Source organism: Symsagittifera roscoffensis, chromosome 7, assembly GCF_963678635.1.
Source record: "Symsagittifera roscoffensis chromosome 7, txSymRosc1.1, whole genome shotgun sequence".
In the NCBI taxonomy this organism is placed as follows: domain Eukaryota; kingdom Metazoa; phylum Xenacoelomorpha; order Acoela; family Convolutidae; genus Symsagittifera; species Symsagittifera roscoffensis.
The window spans coordinates 56,685,232-56,709,753 of NC_087068.1; the positions used below are offsets into that span (position 1 = coordinate 56,685,232).

The 24,522-nt window shown below is 36.2% G+C and overlaps 3 protein-coding genes across 4 annotated transcripts in view; 2 read left to right on the forward strand and 1 right to left on the reverse strand.

The window, feature by feature from the left end:
- Positions 1–24,522, reverse strand: part of LOC134852197 (uncharacterized) — a 353,512-nt gene that overhangs the window by 158,541 nt on the left and 170,449 nt on the right. The gene's annotated exons all lie outside the window — the stretch shown is intronic.
- LOC134852119 (lysosome membrane protein 2-like) overlaps positions 1–24,522 on the forward strand; it is an 86,249-nt gene that overhangs the window by 41,845 nt on the left and 19,882 nt on the right. For both annotated transcript variants that reach the window (XM_063868408.1, XM_063868409.1), the window contains exons 2-7: positions 8,762–8,869; positions 10,364–10,527; positions 12,139–12,283; positions 18,428–18,637; positions 22,071–22,335; positions 23,635–23,769. In XM_063868408.1, the coding sequence (XP_063724478.1) occupies positions 8,771–8,869; positions 10,364–10,527; positions 12,139–12,283; positions 18,428–18,637; positions 22,071–22,335; positions 23,635–23,769 (1,018 nt within the window). In that variant the 5' untranslated portion in view covers positions 8,762–8,770. The remainder of the gene's footprint in view (positions 1–8,761; positions 8,870–10,363; positions 10,528–12,138; positions 12,284–18,427; positions 18,638–22,070; positions 22,336–23,634; positions 23,770–24,522) is intronic.
- LOC134852120 (glutaredoxin 3-like) lies at positions 14–4,069 on the forward strand. The gene is made up of 3 exons (XM_063868410.1): positions 14–505; positions 2,746–2,945; positions 3,550–4,069. Exons 1-3 carry the CDS (start codon positions 37–39, stop codon positions 3,907–3,909), a joined length of 1,029 nt encoding a protein of 342 aa, XP_063724480.1. The 5' UTR covers positions 14–36; the 3' UTR covers positions 3,910–4,069.

The following is a 24,522-nucleotide window of genomic DNA, read 5'->3' on the forward strand; positions in this document are numbered from 1 at the left end:
CTTCACATTTGATTTCAGATTTTGTGCGTGCTTGTCATGACTAAACTTCAGCAGCTAGAAGACGTACCAGCCGTTCAAAAATTCATCACTGACAAAGACCTTTGCTGTCTGCACATTTTCGCAGAATGGGCTCCAGAATGCGCAGAACTAACGAATGTTCTAGAACTTTTAACGACCGAATTTATTGATGTCAGTTTTGCATCCGCGAATGCGGAAAACATTGAAACTTTTTGCGTGTCTAAAAATGTCAGTTCTGTGCCAACTGTTTTGTTTTACAAATTTGGAGACCTTTTTGGCCGGGTGGAAGGATTTAATGTTCCAGATGTGAAAGATCAGTGTAAGAGGCTCTCAAACTTCGCTGGCTTGAGGCCGATCAAACCTGTCGGTGATTCTGTGAATGGTAACGCGTGTGGGGATAAAACAGGCGGAATATCCACTGAGGAAGCTTTTAATGACTATTTGGGAAAACTTGTCAACAGAGCGCCAATGATGGTGTTTATGAAAGGTTGGTACAATTCACACAGTGTGAAGATATAATGAAAAGGCAACTTTAGCTATTAACACTTGCGAGAGCAAATGTCGTCTGATCTGGAACTTGAGTTTTTTGTCAACTAACAGAGTGAAGACACTTATTGAGGAATTTTGGATTTTCAAAAGAAAAGTTTACGGTCAAATTTGATTTTTTCAAGTTCATTTCAAAATGATTTGATGAAAGGATGGCAAATTTTGTTCTCTAATAACTAAAATGCAAATGGCACAAAAAATACGTTTTGGGTTTTTTGAATTTGAAATTTCTGAATTAGGAAACTTTAACCTGATGCATCTTTTTTTTCGAAATAAAGTATTTTTGATAGAAAATAGTCTATATATTTTGTTTTTGAAATCCTTGAACTCATTGAGTCTTTTCCATTTTTCTGTTGGCTATTCTTTTTATAGTTAACAAGTTGTAAGCTCGGATCTTGTGGTCGCCTATTTTCCCCCTTCACTATCCAAATCATTACAAACTCTGCGCCTCTGGTGCAAAAGTAACGTCTCTGCTTGGGACGACAAAAGTTCGTGATTCGACATCGGGTAGGACCTGTGTTTTTCTGCAAACTGCAATTAATTTGGCTTCAATTGTTTGGTTTTTGGGTTGTATTTTCATTGTTTATCATTATCGGTCGTATTACCTCGGCTAAATTTTTTTAAAGTACGCAATGCTTTCACTAATATTTGTGACCCTTTCGTTGGTTTGTTTTTATTTATGAGATTAACTTTGTTTCAAGATTTTTTCGCGATTGTTTTGATCTACGCTTTTTGTGGGGATAGTTTTCCATTTTTTTTTCACAAATAGTTGATGTGACTGGGTCAGAGAAAAGGTTTTTTGCTCTTGAGTCTGGCTGGAGAATAGGTCGTTCCTCTTGAATCTGGCTTATTGTTTTTTTTTCTTGATGAACATAGGCATATGTTTTTATATCGCAAGTGGTTGAGCTTTGCATCAGTGTGTAGCTAATATTTCGAAAACAATTTCGAAAACAATATTAGAGTCTATATCAAATGTTCATCTGTAAGCTACAGATTATCTGTTCCTAAATTATTTTTGTTTCGACCAGGAAATGATTATTTTTCAAGAAATTATTTTTCAAATCTATGTTTTTTCAGTAAGATCATTTTAATTTAGATATTATACTACTTTAACTAATGAGACTCGGATATAATAGACAACGGGACCGTCATGTACTCTAACGTCTGCCCTTATTGAATTATTAAAACTTTATAAAAATCAGAAAAGATTATGTAGTCTAACGAAATTAAGTTCTCAAGATTTTCGAGTATTTGCTTGATGCAAATTGTGGTACCACAAAAAAAGCCTGGTTGAAAAGAGTCATAGATCAATTTTAATCTATTCAAAATTTTCAATCCTGTATTTCTTGACCTTGGTATGACTTATGTCATATTGACATTGGTATGACTAAGAATTGTTGTCATCAATTGAACTACGACTACTGAAAGTAAATTTTGTTGATGTCAAAGATGTTTAGAGTCATACCAATCTCAAGAAATATTGAATCGAAATTTTAACTTTTGTTGCTTTTTTGGCGTCAATCAAGCAAGTCATTGAAAGCATTTGTAAAGAAACTAAACGATTAAGAGTTGATGAACGTAGTTCAGACTCTTATATAGGTCGCGATATTTTTTTTCTGTTTTTTTTTTCAGGAAAATTTTACGTTTTTTTTTCAGGAAAAGTTAACGCTTTGTGCTTTGTTTATTTAATTTTACGCGGTTTGACTCACGATTTTTTTAAAATTCAATTCATTTGCGTTCTTAAAACGAAAACAAGCTACAATATCGAACAGCAAAAGGTTAAAAGTCTCAAGAAACGTGATAATCTAATTTTGAAAGTGGAATTTAAATTTCAGATTTTCAACCGAAATGAAAGTTTCACTTATTGATCCAGCTTTCTCAAGTTGGGTTATTTTAATCAAAAATGTGCCAAAAATAAATTGTTCCGGAAAATCAACGAGATAAAAATAAATACTTTTAAAAAATACTTTTTACAATAAATCGAAAAAAAAATGATACAGAAAATCAAAAAATACTTTTATAAATAAATCAAAAAAAAATGATGCAGAAAATCCATCGAGAAAAATAGGAAACATTTTTTGTCGGAACTCTGTGCTACTTGGACAGCAATCAGCTGTTCTTGTGTTTTACTAAGTTTTCTGCTATTCTCAAGGAAACAGTTCTCCTTCACTTTGCATTTAGGTTCTCCTTCTGAACCCAAGTGTGGCTTCAGTCGACAAACAATAGAACTGCTCTCCAATTACAAGAATGTCAAGTTCGATCACTATGACATCCTGCAGAATGAGAAGGTGCGACAGGGTCTGAAGATTTATTCCAACTGGCAGACATACCCACAAGTGTATGTTAATGGAGAGCTGATTGGAGGTATCGATATTTTGAAGGTAAATAAGATTTTGTTGGACTTTTTCCCAGCTGTTGTGATGGGAGCGAAATTTTAGAACATATTTGTATGGTGTAAACTAGTTCTATTAATGGATTAATGTTCAGTTACTGGCTTCATCTAGCTGTGTTTTGCAAAGATCAAGGACACCATGGCCTTGACTCAACATCGAAATGGCCATGTCGTGGCAGTTTTTGAATTCTATTTGAATTTTTTCACCGAACTATAATTTATGGCAAGCAAACATTAAACTAGGTAAATTTAAAATATAAAATAAATTGTAAGTTAGGGTAAAACAGAATTTGGAAAATTTTGTCTCGGGCAGAAATGTCTTCTGTAGAATTTTAACCAAGCAGAGACTTTGCCTTGGACTCAAATGTCAGGAACACACAGATGTTTTTAATGCGCAGATTAGTGTCCCTAAGGTATGACTTAGAAAATAAACCATCTTAGTTGAAAAAAGCTAGATTTTACAATTTGAAATGCTTCCATTTCATAGACCAACAGTTTAGAAAATCGACTAAACTCTCCTTTGAGGTAATTTATCTGTCAATTTATAGTTGTAATTTTTGAGTGCTGAAATTACTAGTTGTGTTGTAACTTAGGAGCTGCATGAATCGGGCGAGCTTGCTGACTCTCTTCCCAAATCAGAATCCACCGAGGACCGAATCAAAAAACTGTTAGCTGACAACCAAATTCTTCTATTCATGAAAGGAAATACACAGGAGCCCAGATGTAAATTTAGTCGAGCTCTGATGGAAATTTTTAAAGAGCTTCCATCTGAAATAAAATACAACAGCTTCGATATTTTACAAGATGAAGATATAAGACAGGGGCTGAAAGAGTTCTCAAACTGGCCAACTTATCCTCAGCTGTACGTCAAAGGCGAACTAATCGGAGGACTTGATATTATTAAAGAAATGCACGCTAGTGGCGAGCTGGTTTCAGCCATGACTTTAAGCTGAAGTTCAATTTCCGTCTCGAAAAATATTTATTAGACCTGAAATTATGGAGAAATATTGACAGTTAATGAACTGTCGCTACTCGTAAAATTGCTTTACTCGTGAAGAATAACGAAACTTGAAGTTTAAATGGAGTTCTTTGTACTGATTATGTAATCTGATTTTTTTTTGAAACCAAGATATAAATTTAGATCTAATTTACTGAACAAGTTTTGATTTACGTGAAAGTATTTGTGCGTTGAATGTAGATATTATGAGTGTCTTTGCGAACTTCGATAAAGTCGCGAAGTATTTCATGACTTGTTTTTTCACCTCTTTCTAGACTTTCGACCAGTCGATTGAACCCTCTCTTAGAAGCATCCAAGTCAGGTGTGCAAGGCGGAGGCCTGATTTTTTCAATTGTAGTCATTGACCGGAGCTGTCTAGACTCTCTCGTGGTGCGCTGATTGGTAGATAGAATGGCAGGCTGTGATTGGCTGAAATTCTTTCGATTGGCAGCTTGAGTGTTGTCGTTTTGGATCATAGGTTTGCATATGATGAACATGTTGTGCTTAGGAGCAGGATGGTAATGTTTAGATCTCAAAGGTAAACCGCATGTTTCTGGTCTGTTTTTAATAAAGTTCTGATGTCGTAGATTCATATTACTGAGTTTAGAAAGCGAAGTGCATTGTAGGTGTCCTTGTGATAGGTCAAATGGCTTCCGATTTGAATTGGGGGCACTTTTGGGGTTTGGAGTAGTTTGGAAATTGAACTGGCTACTTTCACGGCTGATCTAAACAGGACAGTTCAAAGCCCAGAAATTGATAAATTTGGCTATTGCATCGTGCTCACATGTAGCTCCAAATTAGTTTTTAAAGGTGTTCTTAGTTCGAATCCATCGTTTTGCATATTTTTCAAGGATACTTTGATGGATATTGTTGTTTCGTATGTTCATAGGCTTTGTTTATATCTTAATACAGTTTGCATGAAAATTGTGGTAAAATAAAAATTTCGATCAACGCCTCCCAATAAAACTTTAAGTTTGAATTTGCAGTTTGAACGTTTTTAGGCATGACTGTCAGTGGCCTTAAAGATGCAAAATCAATTTGAAAGCAATTTTAACCAACACCTTGAAAATGTAGCGTCATTTACATGAGGTCAATTTGCTCTCCAAATAACCGGCTTCCTATTGGATGACATTTCTTGAATGTCTCTCCTTAATTAACTGAACTATTGTTTTGTTATTCAAGTTGAATATCATCATTCTTTATATCCGACATCTCTAACATATCATTTTCATAAACGTTTTGTAACCTGTGAAAATTCTGACGCCGATTTTAAAACCTCTTTTTGATTTTGATATTTAGGAATCGTATTCTGATCTTTTTTGAAACTGCTAAAAAGCCACTCGGATTTTAGCAGGATTTTATTACATTTTTTCCAAAATTTGTTTTAATGTTGTTTATTGTTTACTTACTGCGTTGACGGTGTTATATTGTTGTTGATGATAACGGGTGTCCTTTCCTTTCTTTTTGCTCCCCCTGCTGCCGAAACTGGATTGTCGGGTGCCTGGACGTACTGCACGGGGTTTAATGGCACACCCTTCCCTGGCGATGTCCTTGTCGGCCGCCCATTTGGGGATCCCTTTGATTATGGATCCCTTCTCACAGCTCCCGTCAATCACTACTTTGGTGAAGGTCAATTGCTCCATTCAAATACCAATGAATGTTTTGGGTCGGTTGATAAGCTATTTTGGAAGTTTTTGCAGCGAAAAGTGAAAAGTCGTTTGGTTTTTATAGACCGCTGATCATGTATTTAAGGGACTATTGCATCACTTGGGAACTTATCAAGCAATCTTTCCGGGTTTTGTGTGTTTAAAAAAGGAATTAAGAAATAGCATCAAAGGTTTGAAATTGGAAAGAAGCTTTTTTTGCGGGTTTGTAGATTTGGTCTAAACCATAAAGGAATATGTAGTTTGAAATGGCATGAAGACAGCCGTGAAAATACATACCAATGATTGGATTATCAGATCAAAAAATATTGATGGGACTTACTGAATGGAATTTAAGAAGAACAAACACGGGTATTCGCCAAGTGTGAAATCAATCCAATTGATATCTTCATATGCTGGTTTTATTCCGAATACTCGAATAAATTTAACCAGACATTTCAGTACTGGTAGTAGTAGTAGAGATAAATAAATTACTAAATGACTGGTGAATTTTGGAAAAATAATTTTTACTCGGCCTGGCCTTTTTCGGTTTAAGGTCTAATCTCTTGCGTCACCTGTTTCGCATTAGTAGTTTTATGGTTTTTTGATTCATTTCATAAAGCAAAATATAAATGCCTCCATCATATTTTGATCTCTCCCGGCGCAATTCATAAATAACCCTTGTTGTTTTTTGTCCCGTTTTTTATTTGATTCGTTGCGGTTGTTTTTTTTTTTTTTAGTCCGGCGTTTTTATGACGGGATAATCAGGGAGTGTGAATGTAGGACATTGCTCAAAGGCACTTCTTTGAAGGGTCATTTGAATCTAGATTGACTTTTAATGACCGCATTGAGATTACTCTCTAATCACCGTATTTTGAAGACGTGAACGCTTGTGGCGGTCATCACTTAGGATAATAATAAAAATTGGCGTTTCTGCGTTTCGCAGAGGATCTATAAAGGGCCTTGCAACCTGTCTAAGCATAGTCAATTTCTCATATTTCCCCACGTTCCAGACTGCGTATTATTTTTTTGAGCGATGCTCTTTGTTGTCAACTCAAAGCCGTTTTTTTCGCGTCTAGAACGTTCACGTGGTAACACTATTACAGCCGTAATCGGTCAGGTTATGGTAGACCTGAAGCTAGAGGTCAAGTGAGAGCTCGTCCTCACACACTATCATTGCCATGGCAGGGGATCGATTACAAGATCTGACGATCATGAAGTGAACGCCTTGCAACTATGCTAATTACCAATTTTTCAGCGACTAACACTAGACGAAAAACTTAAATGAAAGTTGGATTACCCTCACAAGTTTAGTTTCGAAAAACTAATTTCTATAGCACGCATTTCGAGCAGCTTTTCTAAACCAGTTACTTCAATCTAACCAAAAGAGTAACGGCTCATTTTTGCTGGCTCATTTTTATGTTACTAATCGTCGGCTCAAGTTTCATCGGCTAAGTTTCCGCATAATTTTTTGTCAAACTTGTTTGAGCTCCAGTTTATCTATCAATTGTTTTCTATTGCACGCATTTCGCGCGTTTCTAAACCCGTTACTTGAATGTAACCGAAAGGAAAACGGCTCATTTTTACGGGCTATTTTTATGTTACTAATCGTCGGTTTAAGTTTCATCGGCTAAGTTTCCGCATAATTTTTTTGTCAATCTTCTTTGAACTCCAGTTTTCTCTATCAAATGTTTTCTATAGCACGTGTTGCAAGCACGTATTTCGGGCGTTTCTAAACCCGTTAATTGAGTGTAACCAAAAGGGTAAGGGCTCATTTTTATGTGACTAATCGTGGTTTTAAGTTTCATCGGCTAAGTTTCCGCATAATTTTTTGTCAATATTGTTTGAGCTCCAGTTGTCTCTATCAAATGTTTTCCCTGATAAACCGGTCTATGAACGTAGTGCTCAATTTTGATTTTTCGGGATTTGCGTTTTGATTTCTAAGTACAGTTCATTTCCTTTGTTGAAAGGAAGGTAAACTCCATATCGATCAACAAAAGTGTAAGGGTCATAAACGCGATCGTCTTCTGGTTTCGAAGTGGATTTTCATTTTCAGACTTCGCAGCGGATTTTAAAAAAATCACATTGATCCAGTGTTCTTAAATTGAGTTAAATTTATCAAAAAAGTGTACATCATTAATTGTTTTTAAATATCAAAGCGTTAAAAAGAAAGCTTAAACATCAGTTTTTTTTAAACATCAGTTTTTTTTAAATGTGGTGCGCCTTTTTGTAACCCTTCTTTGTTCTTGGTTTTTCAGTTTGAGTTAAGTCAAGCAATTTGTGTTGAACCATTATAACAGTGTATGGCAGTTTCGTTTCCATTTGACGTAATTAAATAGCATTAGCTATATCAGTCTAATCAACGAGCACTTAATGCTGCTCAGATTTATAATAAGTCAAGACTCCATAGAGCAGTCGTGAGACACCTGACTGGAGGTATCTGGTTCGGTGTTCTTGTTCTTCGAACTTTTCTTTTAGAATATATTTTAATTCCATTTTTATCGAGTTTTAGATCTTTGTTGCTGTTTTTTGCTGGTGCTTTGAAGCTCTATGTTCTCTCTTTTTCCTGTGTCATGTTTTTTTGCTGAAATTAGATGATTTTAGTGTATCGTGTAATTTAATGCAACTATTAAATTCTTGAAATTTTAGTTGATTTTATTTTGATTTTCACAAGTTTTCAATTTTTGTTTTCATATAGGCTTGTTGTATCCAATTTTTAATGAAATGAGGTCTCGTACCCTAATTCATTATTGTTTGGATCACAGAGGCCGGAGGAAAATCGACATTTTTTTTATAAAACCATATGCCTCTATTAAACGTCGCTGAAGGTCTGTAAAAAAGTGGGACACAAATTTTTCAGACAATGTTTCCTCTGTTTCGATCTATAAGGGTTTGAAGTTTCGTTCATTAATTTCGTACAGAAGAAGACACTCAGCACGACATATCTCGTTTTGGTTTCGATGTTTTGCTCTAACTAACAGCTGAACGGAACTACTTCTAATTGGCAGTGCTTGAACTACCATTCAAAAAGGGTGTTTTATTACACTAGGGAGAGCAAGTGTCTTGTTGTTCCAACCATTGAAGTTGAGGAGGAACCAATGTCTTCGGGTGTTTTCGTTTGTGTTTATTCCACATAAGTGTTGTTTCCTAATGATATTTTGTTTCAGATTGGTTATGGGTACGAAAGTTTTAATTGGACTGATAGTGTCTGGATTAGCGTTACTGACAGTTGGTCTGTCATTATTGTTCGGATACCCTTCTATCTACTGCAGGGTAAGAGACATTCTCTTTCTCTTATTGTTCCGACCACTGAAAATGGGGAGGAACTTTGTATTTGGGTTTTTTTTCAACTTTTTTTCCAAGCAAAATCAGGTACCACAAAAAATCATCGGACTGGGTCGAGTGATATGGAAGCCCATTACGTCGTGATTCGAACGTTATTAAAAAAATTTCCTACATATTTCCCCAGTGTCGAGAAAAACCGGTTTGAAATTTTTTGCTTATTTATGCTTAATTTAAGCCTTGAAAATTTACTTTTTTCAAGTAAAGTTAGTTTTTGGAGTTTTTAGCGCCATCTTAGGAATCAAAAACTTCAAAAATTCAAAAAAAACTTTTGGAAAAAAAATTGAAAAATCAAAAAAAGCTGGAAAATTAATTTGAAAAAAAATAACTTTTTTTCGTATTTTTTTAAGACTATGGTCGGAAAATTCGGTGGTACTTACACAGTAACCGGCATTCTTTCTATTATTGTTTTTATTGTTACGAATTCGCCCACTGAAAAATTTTACAGACTGTAAAAGCGACAATCACTACATGAGCACGAGGAGCGCCAAGTAGAGAGTCTATCACAACATCAAAGTTTGTCTCAAAATGGGTTCAATAAAAGGACAGAAGTTTTTGTTTATATCTATGAAAATTATTTATAAAATAGCCTGTATATGAAATTTTTTTGTTTCGCCCTTTGAAAAGCCCATTAAGTCGGGGGCTTTTCAGTGCGCGGATTCATAATACTAAAAAAGTTAAAACTGTCCTGTCCGTTGTCGACAAAGTTTTGAATCATTTAAAGTCAAAGTTGAGAGTTTTTTTCGGTGTTGTGAGTGTAGTGAAAATTGCAGCTTCCAAAACTGACAGACATGATTTAACTGAACGATAAGTTTTTACTTGGCACCAAAATAGTCAGACACTACCAAAGTAATTTTTTAATCCACCAAAATGATTCTTCTGGCTGTCCTTAAACTCTAAGAAGACCCTTTATTAGCAAGAGTTTCTGCGCCGCCGATGAATTTATGAAAAGAAACAGGTCAAAATTGATGTCATTCTTCTGAAGGATGGGTTTGACCGAGAAATTGGTCAAACCCTTCCGCTCTCAGACACCTTTGAACGGAACTGTAGGTCCAATGGTGATCTCCTAGGCAGCAAAATTGTTGGTGTGGTTTGTAAATTTATTAACTACCCACTATGGAATTGCTTGAAAACAATTTATTATTATTATTATTATTATTATTATTAAATTGTTCTTGAAGCGCGCACTTATAAAATTATTTTTAATTGGCGTCGAAGATTTGAATCATTTATGGGTTGGTCGGCCAAAAATGGCTGTCGCAAACTAGTACCAAATGGGGGGAGGGGAACCTTTGGTGGTAAGAGCATCGAGTCACTGAGGGTCGAATCCCCTCACTTTCCATAAATCCGCTATTGCTAATAGGAAAACGCATCAAAAAATGAATAGAAAAAAGGAACTTCTTCCTATTTTGTAATTTTTTGCAGCAAACTTCCCTGATAAGAGGCACAGATGCGTATGAGGAGTGGGTCCAGCCGGATTTGCCAAGGTACATGAAGTACCACATGTTCAGCTACAACAACTCGGAGGAGTTCATCAGCGGACTGGACGACAAACCGAGTCTGGAGGAAGTCGGCATTCTCTCTTACAGGTGAGTTTAAACACGGTTGGATTAATCTGTAATTTTTGAGTGTTTGAGCTGGTGTGTTTTGTAACTGGAATTTTCATTACAGCGTTGAAATTCCCTCGCTTCCAACGGGAGCCTTGAATTGCCAGATTTGTTTCTTAGAAAAAGTGAAATAGTGAATTGCGTCTTAAAAAAGTAAAATAGTTTCTTTAAAAGCAAGATTGAAAACATTGAGATGATTGATTATGAAGTGTACGTAGTGTAGTGTTGTCATTCATAAACTTAAAAACTAATTTGAAAATTTAATACTGTCTCATAATTTGGCGATTTTTTAGATGGCTCTGAAAGGTAAGTTAAAGTGTTGGCGAGTTAGAATGTCTCTAATCTAGATCACTATCTGGTTGTGTCAATGAACGAAGTGGGTCTATTGGATTTTTTTCAAGTTCTACCAACAACTTGTACCCCTCCTTCCTTTTTGCAACTTCAGTTTTGATAACCTTCCCTAAGGTGACCAGCAAATAAGATGACAGCCGTTACGTCGAAAACCGGCTTTGATGGGACTTTAAGACGACGCTACACGCAATTCTCCACAGTATTTCTGAGAAGTTTAAGCAGCTTAATATCGAACTGCTCATTTTACATGTAATAACGCTTATTTGTCGCCTTAATGTCTTGTCGTCTTAATGTCTTGTCGTCTTAATGACCTGTCGTCTTATTTACCTAGCACCATTTCTTAAGTTTATTCGATGTCTCGAAGTTTGGAAGAATAATGACTGGTCAATTTCTGATTTGAACTTTCACTAAGATTATTCGTAAAAATTTTTGGGGTATCATAAAATCAAAATGGCTCGATAAATTTAAAATGACCCAAAGATTGACAATGTTGTAATAAATTCTATCTTACCCGAATGATGCACGCCACTGTTTTGCTCGCATACAATTTACCCACGCATTTTTCTGTTTATCGAGTGTGTCTATCCTTGTTCTGACTTATTTCTGTTGCTTATGTTTTTTCTTCGTCTGCTTTCTTTCTGTGTTGCTTAATCCACTTGTGATTCGGTAGAGATTTCAATTTTTCTTTAAACTTGTTCTAACTGAGAGCTTAAATCGTCTTTTAAGTAAAGATCAGCTTGCGTAAGTATAGTTACTTGACCACCAGAGGCAAATATGAAAGCTGAAAACACCCGGACAGTTTCATGGTAGATCAGCAATCCTAAGTGAATAGATAGACGTGTTGATACATCTCTGAGAAAACTATAATCTGCTGGGAAAACTAAATATTTTTTCACTACAGATGTTTTCAGAAATAGCTCGAATTTGAATTGTTTTGTAGTTTTTGTTGCTCTGCGAGGTTTTAAGTCGCAATCACAAACTAAACTGTGTACTCGAAATTCAAACTTTCAAGCTGAAATTCTTAAGTCAGACAATTAATAAAAATGTGGTTGAGCTTTTTCTAAAATAGCGATTACGAGATGTTGATTTCAATGAGCTGCATCAAAACCCTATTAGCCCCCCAAAAATGTGTAAGCGACCAATTGGAATTTATGAGTTACTAATATCAGTTATAATAGTTACCATGGTTGTCTTTAAGTGTCGATAACTTTAACTGTTTGAACTTTGTTCATGCTTGGGTAGAGAGGTTTCGGAGAAGTTGGACGTGGACTATGGGAAGAAGAGTGCCTCTGTGGTGTATGTGAACAACAAGCAGTACATTTTCGACCCCCTCTCCTCCACCATGAACGAGAGTGACGTCATCAATGTGCCTAACATCATGCTATTCGTAAGTTGCATCTCAGTTTACAACAAGTTAGATCCGTTTTCATTTCAGAGACTTCTAAAAACGGATCTGTAGATCCAATGGTGGTCTCTCAGGCAGTTGTAAGGGTCATTTTGTGAACTTCTGTATGTTTTCTGCCTGAAAACAAATCATAATTTTCTTATTAAATCTGAATTTCTAGAAACAGGTGTTCAATGTGACACCCCTTTTGGTCGGAACAATCATCAGGCACGATTTTTTCAATGAATTTCTCGAGGGGTGGACGGGTTTTCAAATTATTTCGAAGCGTCCTTTTCATCGTCCTCTTTTTAGGTAGACCAAATATTTCCCCAAGATCATCATCATCATCATCACATATGTTATTTCGACACCAATTTCTTGAATTCAAAGGTGTTTGAGTTTAATTAAAAACCAGTTTTGTCGTAAGAATAATCAGTCGCTCCGCTAAAGATGAGTTCGTTTCTGTCGATAGCCGTACCCACTCTAAAATGAGCTGGGATTTGAACAGAAAATGTTCTTTGAAGATGGTTAAAAATCGGACCCGCTCTAAAATGAGCTGGGCGTTTCATCGTCGTCGCCTTCTTTGCCTTCGTTTCACAGCCATTGGATTTTCTATGCTTCTGAAGGCGTCATAAAAGTCCTTAGCAAGTTCGCGCACGCCATTTGCTGTGGGGTGAAGACCATCTGCGCAAACATGCCTCCGATAGCTGAACTTTACAGTTTTAAAGAGTGGGATTTTATACCATGCCGTTAGATTTCTGTAGCATTTATTCACTCTCCTGATAAGAGAGCGTTTACCTTCCCGGCTAATAAGTGACATGACGCCAACTTCGAAATTGCAGTCAAGGAGTCTAAAAATAGCACTCTCCATCTCCTCGGCTACTTCAGTCGCTCCCAATGACTGGCGCCCTGAACGGTCAAACAGGTTGTTTGTTCCTCCCATTATGAGCACTGTTTGTACATCCAAGTTTTTCATATCATTGAGAACCTGATCGCTACAAAGGGTTGAGAGAGTTCCACCAGGGCACGAAACTGTCACGGAATCTGGCAGAAAAATCCCATAAACTAGCGATGATCCCAAAACAGCATATGTCACTCTCTTGATCTTATCAGAGCTCAATATTATCCGTCTTTTGGGGAGAAACCTGGTTTCAACATGAACATTTCTTAGACGCAAGGTTTCGTTTAGCTTTTGAATTCCAACCTTTCTAGTTTCAGTCATTTTAGCAACCTTTAACTGAAACAAGTCTCATAGTAATACTGGTTAAACAAATACGTTTTCAACTGTTTACGAAATTCAGTTTCATTTGGTAGTTTAAGGTTACATGGTAAACTATTCCAATGGTGTGCGGCAGCAAATCTAAACGTCCTTTTTCCATAGTTCGTGTTAACCAGTGGTTTCTTAATGACCATGGTCCTTTCACTGAAACGGGAGGAACTTTTTTGTAGTGAAAAATATTTACTCAGATAAGACGGAACGATTTGAGGATTGAAAATGCATTTGTGTACGATTGTCAAGACTTTAAAAATCACTCGAGATTTTATGGGCAACCAATGTAGATCATGTAGATAAGGAGTAATACTCGTTGACTTCTTCAAACCGAAAACAAATCTGCAGGCACTATTTTGGACTTTTTGCAACTTGTAGAGCAGATAATTTGGTAAGCTCGAGTACAAGCTATTGCAGTAGTCTAATCGACTTAAGACTAGCATTCTTGCCAACATATTTCTATTTTCAAAATCAAGGTAGAAACGTATGCTGTATAGTTTCCGGAGACTGTGGTAACTGGCGCCACACACGGAATCGATCTGTTTTTTCAATGACAAGGATCGGTCAATGAGGCAACCTAAAGACTTCACAGAGTTTTCTGTTGATTTCATCAGCTTAACCGTTGAATTTCCACCGTTTGTAGTGAACCGTTTGTTAGACCTTTTGACTTACTAGTGGCTAGGTTAATTACTTGGCTTTTTGATTCATTTAACATAAGCCCCATGGACGAAAACCAGTTCGAAATAATAACCAGAGATCTTTCTATTTCTGCTAATTCACTCTCATTTTTAATTTCACAGTATAAAGTAGTATCATCGGCATACACTTGGTATGAAAATTTAGTTGAGCCAATAATATCGTTCAATGGTGTCAGGTAGATTGAGAACAGGAGGGGTCCCAGAAGAGAACCTTGAGGCACTCCAAATTCGAGTTCTTGAGAATTCGATAAAACATCATTGATAGCAACAATTTGAGTCCGATTCTCTAGATAGGAAAGAATTAGATCCACTGCATCATTCGTCATTCCAATCCGATTTTTCATGATCTTTCTCAATGTTTTATGATCAATGGTATCAAATGCAGCTGAAAGGTCAAGGGCTATCAAAATGACCTGTCTCTTGTTGTCGAGACTAGTCAGTAGATCATCTGTAGTTTTTAGCAGAGCCGTTTCAGTTGAAAAATGCTTCCTGTAAGCAGATTGGTGTTCATCTAGAAGATTATAGGAGCTAAGGTATTGATCTAGCTGTTTATATAAAATTCTTTCAAAAACTTTACTGATAAACATCAGATTCGCTATTGGTCTATAAGAATTTAAAACGTTTTGGTCAAGTTTGTGGTCTTTTAAGAGAGGAGTTATCACCGCTCTCTTGAGACATTTTGGAAATTTGGACTGATCGATGCAATTGTTTATCATAATGATGAAATAATCTTTCCACGAGTGTGCTATTCTTTTCATATCTATCGTTTTCAGTATATCTTCTCGTGAGTTCGCGTTTGAAACCATTCTTACTGCTTCTTCTAGTTCATCTATAGTCACATATTGGAATTGGAAAGAAGAAACTGCAGTGAAAGCAAAGAGTGGTGGCGAGATGCCATTACTTTTAACATTTGCCACTAAATTTCTAACCTTCTGAATGAAAAATTGGTTGAAGTTTTCAGCTAATTCATAATCACTGGAGTATATCAGTGGTAGAACGTTTTGTTGTTTTTCTCCAGCAAGGCGTTTCAATTCACGAAACTTGAGCGAATGGCTATTTGAAAGCTCAAAGCGCCTTGAAAAATATATCAATTTCTTCTCTCTAAACAGATCTTTACATTTCTTTAAATACTCCTTGAAAGCTGTTTCGTTTTCTAATCCAGGATTTACACGCATTACGCGTTCTATTTTTCTACTTTTTCGTTTTACGTCTGCTAACTCTTTATCGTAAAAATTACAAAATCGGTTTTTGACAACTTTGGTCTTAGTTGGCACATAATCAGTTTTCAGCAGCTGCAAAATTTCGATAAAATTCTCTGCCATCTCGTTCGGGTCACTGGTGTTCAGATTCAAGATCAAATTCTGATCTATTTCCGTCTCTAAATGTTTCCAGTCTGTATTGTTCCAATCATAAATAGTCAATCTGGTTTTATCCTTCCGTTGAATTGCGATTTCATAAGTGAACGTCAATAGATGGTGATCAGAGTATTCAACGTGCTCATTTCTAACGGGTGAGCACAATTCCGGGTTTGAACAAATTATGAGGTCTAGAATTTTCCCGTATTCGTGAGTTGCTTTCTTAACAATCTGTTCTAGGTTATATTCCAGTAGAATCGAACAAAATGTATTGGATTTGGCACAACGTCTGTTTTCTAGATCCAAATTAAAATCACCCAGGAGGAGAATTTGGGTTTCAATTGATGAGGCAAGAATATTTTCAGTCAATTCATTAAAAAACTCGTTATAATTTCCACTCGGCGGTCTATATATTGCTGCAATTGTTATTTTGACTTTTCTAGTCACGACCGTAATTACCAAGAATTCACCATCGTCCGAGAGATGGCTTAAAATTCTTTCGCCCGGTAGTTCTTCGCGAGAAATTATGGCAACACCTCCACCTATTTTAGCCGTTCGTGAAACATGATGGTATCGATATTCATTTGAAGAGTCTATACACTGATTTAGAATATATTCCGTATCCGGCTTAAGCCAGGTTTCAGTAATGATCAAGATATCAACTTGTTCTATAGCCAATATGCTCTGTATTTGATTTACTTTTTTCGCTAGAGAACGTATATTAATTACACCAACTTTCATAGCATACGATTGAGACTCGGGTTTTTTGTTTGATTTTAGTCAGTCGCTTTTCAAAGTTCTGAGCCAGGTTCTGGCTTCTGCATCAAGATAGTACCTGTTTATTACAACATTTTCCGGCCAAGAATTAGGTTGATCAATGATTGTTGCATGTTCGCCGTCAAATACACAGTGGAAACTTTTGTGGCGAGAATTTTCCTTCGTTATTTCCCTGATATGATTCAGAGGAAATCCTTTACTTTGACACCATGCGACTATATCACTTTCATCATTTGTCTGTTTTATTCTTCCAACATAGAGATGGCGTCGTGGTGGTGGCTTCTCTACACCTTTGAGTGCTTCTGTTACCACTTCTCCCGTAATTAGTGGTTTCTTTGGTCTGCGGTCATTTCTATCTTTGGAGCCTTTTCGCTTCGTAACCCTCGAGCTATCAGCTTCTGAGGATACACTTTCACGAGCATTTCTGATGAATGCCGAAGAATTCAGATTAAACTTCGCTGCCCCAGCATAATTGGTTTTGTTCTTTTCAATTATACTACTTGGTTCACGATATTGCTTCAGCGATAGCAGCTCAGACTTTAATTCGTGTACATCTTGCGCCATAGTCTTTATTGAGAACAGTTCTTGTCGCAGTTCATCAATAACTCGGAAAAGATCTCTTTTACAGGTTCCACAATCTGGGCAACTCCATTCAATGTGCCCAACCACCTTATCGGCAGTGTTGAGGCCAATACACGCAGAGTGGGCAGAAGCTTGACAACCGACGCATTTCACCGATTGATTGGTTAAAGCGTTTTGACATACTGTACAGTGGAGAGACGACATATTTCAATTGTCTTGCTTGGAATTATTGGTCGTTTCCGCTCTAAAATGAGCTGGATTTTGGTAGATTTGTTTAAAGATATTTCCAAATTCTCTTTGTCATTTCCGCTCTAAAATGAGCTGGATAACATCCGGGAATTTGTTCGTGTCTTTTTTGGCTGTCGTAACCACTCTCAAATGAGCTGGTTTATCTTCTTTATCTGATTCTGTTTGTGTCAATTTCGATTTCCATCAACCGGATCTCTAAAATCCCTTCGTAGACAAGGGCTACCCAAGATAAGATGTTTATCCGGTTCGTCGAGACATATCTATCTATTTGATAAGTTTATCACAACAATTAGGCTAATATATTACCGGATCGCTTGAATTTTGAATGTTTTTACCGGATCGCTTGAAGATCGCTTGAATTTTGAATGTTTTGAACTTTTTATCATCAATTTTTGTTGAAAGCTATTTTGATAGCTTCAAAACAATTGCGTGTTTAGTCGGCTAAAACAATCGTGTACAGATATTGAGCTTAATTGCAATATAAAAAAAATAGGCTCGACCCGTTTATTGCTGTATAATGTTTCGATTTTTAGTTTTTGAATTATTTTTTTTCAAAAATTGATTTAATTCCGCGCACAGGAGCTTAAAATTCAGCGATCTCATCCTTTCGAGCCCCTTGAAGGTTAAATTATTGAGTTTCTCGTGGAGTATGCTCTCGGAAACTGGATTCGAGATTCTGGTGTTTAAATGGAAAGCCAACTTCAAATAATAAATATTTCTTGATCTATTTTGGTAATACATATACATATGGTAATCAATATAAGTAGATATAGGAGACCAGATGATATCTTCGCCTATCCTTTCATAATTTGTAACTTCGTTGCATGGAAGACATTTCTTCTTTCCCATTAAGATTGTCAAACTAAATCTTTTGGTTCAAAATGCGAATTGAGCTGAGTAAATACACAAAAACTCGGTATTCACTAGCTTTATTTGCATTTTTTTAAAGTTGTCTGATATTTTTTGATTTCGCCTCTGTTGATTAGAAAGACGAACTTAAAATAATAATAATTTATTGGTGGTATATAAAACGGCCGAAGTATAAACCGGCTACCATAAAAAACAGCCAAAAACGGTTAACTGTTTTTTTTTAATAGTTGAGTAACAGTTAGAAAAGTCATGCAAATTTTAATCATGACCTAGCTTTTCGGCTAATTCTCATGCTGCGAATGTTCGGTTGGCTGATACTTCGGATATTATATTTACACTTATTCAGACTGTGATCTCAACCGCCCCCCTGATGGAACGTGCAATCGTGGAACTGAAGTTGAATGAGTGGGCGCGCGAGAATGACTCATCCTTGCAGAATGCAGTGTCCCCCTTCTATGACGTGGAGGCAGCTGAATTCCTCTGGGGACGTAATAATAATTCGCTTCTGGTCAATTTGCAGAAATTGGTGGGAGGACCTAACAGTTTCGGAATGCAGGTACAGCTCTTTTTCGCAGTCCCCTCCACTTCTCACATTAACATCATTTTTGCGGTGTAACGAGAGTTTCACAGTGTTTATAATGAAAACAAGGGGGAGGGGGAGTTTTGAGGAAAAAGAGCAGCATGTACTATTGTGAGAGTACTGCTAAATTTTATTCAGCAACTCTCATATATACCGGGTGACATTGAAAACGCAACAAAAGAAAAATCTTTCAGCAAATACATATTTAAACGAGCCAATTTTTTTTCACTAATTAGTACTCAGTGTCCTCCTTTTGCTTGAATGCATAATCGTATATGTCTTTGCATCGAAAAATAAGAGTTTCCAGTAAACTTTGAGGTGCGTTCACCCAAACATCAACCAAAGAATAAGCTAGTTCTCTAAGATTTTGCTGATTATTTTTGCCCGAATTTTTCGCTTCATTTAATCCCAAAGATGCTCGAATGGGTTCAGATGCGGACTGTTTGCTAGAAGAGGAATTTTTGTAATATTTTTCCCTGAAAAAATCGCGTAACAAGTTGGGCAGTATTTTAAATTGCACGTTAAAATTGTTTTAATGAACTCTTTCAGAAAAACTTAGTCACATTTTTAACATCTGTTTCACAGTTTTCATAAAAATTTTTTCAGGTTTTTTATACTGATGAAATGAAAAAAAATACCAAGCTGAAAATTTGAATAATTCGTTGATGCGTTTTCAATATCGCCCATAATAGGTCACGATGATTTGTTTTTTTTTTTATCAGGAAAAGTCTTCAAGCTCAAATTTACTTTTTCGCGGTTTGACTTTTGATTTCTTTGTAAGTTCAGTTCATTTTCTTTGGTAAAAGAAAGGCAATTTCCCCTTTCGAACAGCGAAAGTTAAAAGGTCACGAAAAACGTGATCGACTTCTAGTTTCAAAAATTGAATTTTAATTTTCAGATTTCCCTGCGAAATGAATAATAACATACTGATGAAGTTTTCTCGAATTGGGTTATTTTTTCCGAAAATTGGCCAATCGTAAATTGTTCTCTAAAAAATTGAAGAGTTTTAAGTGCATCTACTTTTTTCTTTGAAATTCGAAAAATAAAGTTTTTCACAAATTAACTCATTTTTTTTCTGTTTAATTGCATTCATTTGCCCTTATGCAACTGTCTGTTGGCTATGTTTTGATTGCATTAAATGGAGTGAAAATGCAGCTCATTTTCAAAGAAATTCATAATTCGGGCGTGCACTTTAGGGGTATTATAATTCGCGTTTTCAATTGAAAATGTGAGATATTTTATCTATTCCAGCCTATCTTATTGCTTTGCGGTGAGCTGTTATATACCCTTGATTTGATAACACGAGTGTAGTGTCGTGTGATAGTATGATGCAAATATTTTTTCAATCTAATCTCAAATAAAAGTGCTACTTTTTTGGCACTTTTGAATCTGTAGGCAGCATTAGCATTATAATATCATATGTGCTTTGAAATTTGATAATTAAGAAATTAACACAGTTGATGCCTGTGCAATTCATCAATTAAATCGAAAACAGCAATTTGTTCTTCGCAACAGTATAATAATTAAAGTACCATTTCAGAAAATTTTTAACTCGATATACTTCGAGTTTATTGAAAAGCATAATTTATACGCATTTTGGTTTATTACATTCTAATTTATTACATGCAGAACTAGTGTGGTCGCCTTTAGTTTAGTTCTTTCAATTTATTAAATGAAAAATATGAGTTTTGTGCATTTTAAAGGTCCTGAATCTTTGCCACTTAGTCTGGCGTGTTTGTGATGCTTCAGCTCCGCCTCTGTGTTAAATTTCACGCTTGTTTGATAATCCACTACTTTGTGCCGCAAACTGTCAAAAAGGACCTTAGCTACTTAACCATGGTTAATTATTCGCTAGCGAATAAGTTTTCAGGAACGTTTGCTCATGCCAAATTTAATCTTCGGAGTTCGAATTTTGTTTTCTTTTTAAATTCTCTTGAAAATCTTTCGCTAAAAGGCAGGCAAGTTACGCTTGCTAGCTACGAAAGCGAAAAAATACGCAAATCAAGAACGCGAATAACCCTTAGGTTCGAAATTGGACTTCTATTTTCAGAATTCCTAGCGTAATTAAACAAGAATAGCTTTTGTTATAGTATGAACTTTTTTTCAACCTGAGTCGCAAATATTGTTGCGATGCAATTGTTCCGACAAAATGAGTTCATTTTGAAAGTGTTCATTTTGATCCAGCTAGTAAGTACAGCCAATGCTAAGGATATTAACACAGACTATTGTATTACAAATAGCACTTTAGCTTCAAGGCATCATGGATCTGTAGCGTAGAAGTAGGGAAGGTGACTAGCAGCAAAATAAAAGGGTTCGAACCTGGTCAGGGTCTGATGTTTTTAAGGAACTTTTTTGTATACTAGTTTAAATGCGTCCGCTATATAAATTGAGGAATGTTAGTTTGTAATTTTCTTTTATCAAATTGACTGGTACTGCTAATGCGTCGTAATTGGCTTGCGTCACTTAGCAATTATGCAGGCTCACAATTGGCGTGCGTCACATATGAAATTTTGTAGACTCAAAGTTTTACTCTTTCAGTTTTTCCCAGTAGCGGTATCGGTCGTTTTTTTTGCTAGTGTTTGCGAAGTGCAACTTCGCCTCTGTGTAAAAATTTACATATTGATCCAAGCGAGCGCAGTGGTATGTTACGAGTTCACAATTTTTTTTACAAAAGTAACTTGCAAACAAAAGTTGTCATCTAGTGGAAATTGTAAGTGTCAATGAATTTAGTGAAGACGCGCATATAGGTCGAGATGATTTTTTTTCAGGATAAAGTCTTAAAATTTGTTCACGCCAAATTCGATTTTTTTCCGGTTTGACTTTTTTAATTTCAAAGTTCATTTGCTGAAAGAAAGGCAAATTACGCTGCAAGGATGGTGCAAAAAACACAAACGCAAAAAAAATGTACCTATTTATCCCGTTTTCTGAAATTGGGTTAGTTTTGTCTATTTTTCTTCAAAACTCGTTTGTTGAAAATCTCTCAGGTGACAATTTAATAGCACCTGTTCTAACGGCTGTTTTGTTGACTAGCGTTGGTACAGTTTGAAGCCAGCGTGGCGCAGATGCGAGGGCGTGAGCCTCTTATTAACTAGCTCGGCAGTTTAATTTCCGAATTTAATGAAAATTTTATTTCCACACATTTATGCCCTTTTTCATATTTTTAGTTAAGAGCAACATTTTTTGATGTCCGCTTGTGTTTGCAAAATGCAGCTTTATCTCTCTGTGGCAAAATGGGCTAGCTTATCAAAAAAGCATAAACGTTTCTTGAAATTCGAAGAGCGTTATGGTCATAACTTTTTTTTTCGAATATATATATATATATATAAATATATATATATAAAATCGACGTTTTCGGGTTTCTTCGAGTTCATTGACATTTCGCAACTGACTGTTACTTTGTTCTATTCAGGCAAACAACTCGAATGATGGCCAGTACAAGATTCGAACAGGGAAGGGAAATCTGAATCACAGACGAGGAAAAATCATAAAGTGGAACGACGCCACCAACGTGTCCTTCTGGAGCGATACTTACAGCAACATGATCAACGGTACAGACGGTCAGGTGTTCCCGGCTGATGTGAACAAGAACAAGAGACTGTATGTGTTTGACTCGGACATGTGCAGGAGTTTGTATCTGTTGAGAGATACTGAGAACCCTGTGGATGAGGTTGAAGGTGATTGTTTCATTGGTCTATTGTCACATTAAGTTTTCAAAGCGTATAATTATTCAGTCGAATACAATTTGATTCCAAGACTCTTGCTTAGCTCTTTTTCCTTTCCCCCATCTGTCAGTTTTTTTTTAAATTTTGTTAGTTTTGTTCGATTGTTACAAAAATTGCCGTTTTACAAATATATGTTTTCTTCACATTGTCCGATTGTTACAAAAATTGTCATGCGGAATAATTGGGCCAGGACAAACCAAATTGGTCTTCATAATTAACCTTGCAAAACCCTCGTTACCATGAAAATCATGCTTGTGTGAGGTGAGGGGGACAGGAAAAAGAACCCATTGCTTCTACGGGCGGATCTAGGATTTTCTCTAGAGAGGGGGGGGGGTGTGTGGAGAGATTTTCAACAAATTGTGTTCACTTTTTTTCGACCAAATTGATTTTCCGAGCTTGCTTAAAGCACTAAAAAGAACCAATTTTGACAAAATTTGCGCTCCTCCTTACTCAAAATTAGTATATTTTGGCGACTTTAGAAGAATTTTAGGGTCAGCCAGCCAAAAATGGAGGTTTTAAAATAGGTGCAAAGGGGGGACCCTTTGGGTAGTCAGGGGGTCGAATTCTCGAGGGGGGGGATTGTCCGCTCCATCCGTTAAATTCGCTACTGCTTTCTTCTTTGACTGAAGGTGGGTTCAAGCAAAAATGTTCTGTTTTTTGTTAGTCATATTGAAAATGTGCTGTTTCTGTTTTTCTATCAGTAACTTATTTTACTTTTCAGCCCCTTTACTGTGAATTATTTTATCTACCGTTAGACTCTCAGATGTAGAAGTTGAAATTTCACTGGGGCAGAGTTTTAGGAATGTAAATTTTGTATGCTTCGAATTTAAAACACAAAGAGCTCCCTCAACAGCAAATTTCTATTTGCTACCTGTATAACCAGGGGCGGATCTAGGGTTTTTCGAGGGAACCAAACTTTTTTTAAGTCGACAAATTGATTTTCCGTGATCTCTCGAAGCACCATAAAAACAGGCCAAAATTCCGTAAACCCCACATCCTCTACCAATCCAACGAGGAGTGTCGCTATTTCAGTCATCCAATCAATAGTAATCGTGCAATTTAAACAACAGTTTTTATCCAATGAATGAGTGTGTTAAATTGAGTATTGATGATCAAGCAATTTCATGGTTGTTTATCAATATGGTTATGTCCCTTGAAGCAATGATTATATACTTACCAATTAAACAACTAACCAGTTTTAGGCTGTGTTGCTTTTTTGATTTTGAAGTGGAGAGCTTGTTTGTTTTGAAGGTCTGCGTACTACGAAGTTCACAGTGCCGAGTCAATTGTTCAAAGTGGACTTTGAAGACAATGCGGCCTTCTGTAAGCAGGGTGATGTGAACTTGTGTCTTGGAAATGGCCTCATAGACGTGTCCAAATGCCAAAGTGAGTTGACTTGACATCGGGGATTTCAGGTGGTATATAATTGAGCGTGACCTTCAAAGAGCTTTAAGGGCATATACTTTCTCTTTAAATTTCGCAAGTTGAATTTTTTCCATAAATAAGCGTTTCCTTGCGCTCATTATTCTTTTCTGTCAGTTGGATATGTTACTTGAAGTCACAACGTGTTTACAACACTGAAATCAACAGGTCCTATGAAAATCGATTTGATTAACTTTACCTTGAAACTTAGGGTCATTAATCCGAGTGTTTTCGTTGATGAGAGTTGTTCACACCGATTGGGATAAAAAATGTCAAATCAAAATTTGTCTTCCGTCTGAGAGCATTGAACGAATCGTCAAAAACTTCAAATTGTTCGCTTGTGCCAGAAAATCAATATCAGTGAAATTTTTACCGCGCTTAGCCATTAATTCATAGAGAATCGAAGCAGATAATCATAATAATAAATGATGTTTCTGCGATTCGCAGAGGATCTATGAAAGACTAACAGGCCTATCTAAGCATAGTACGTTTTGCATCATTTCCCCACATTCTAGATTGAGTAACTTTGTTGAGCGTTAGATTTTTGTTGACCGTCATAGATGATGGCAATGACAGTGTGTGAGGACGAGCTCTCAATTGACCTCTAGCTTCAGGTCTGCCACAGCCAATTAAAAATCGACCGAAATATTTTTTTTTTCAGTTGTTTTTTAATTATGTTTTTCTAAGTAGTTCGGTTTTTTTTGAGTTCATCGACAC

Excerpts from the sequence above, each read along its gene's own strand:
- LOC134852120 (XM_063868410.1), top strand. The coding sequence starts at position 37 with ATGACTAAACTTCAGCAGCTAGAAGACGTACCAGCCGTTCAAAAATTC. Across the intron at positions 506-2,745 it reads AATGATGGTGTTTATGAAAG|GTTCTCCTTCTGAACCCAAG; the intron begins GTTGGTACAATT and ends CTTTGCATTTAG. Across the intron at positions 2,946-3,549 it reads GAGGTATCGATATTTTGAAG|GAGCTGCATGAATCGGGCGA; the intron begins GTAAATAAGATT and ends GTTGTAACTTAG.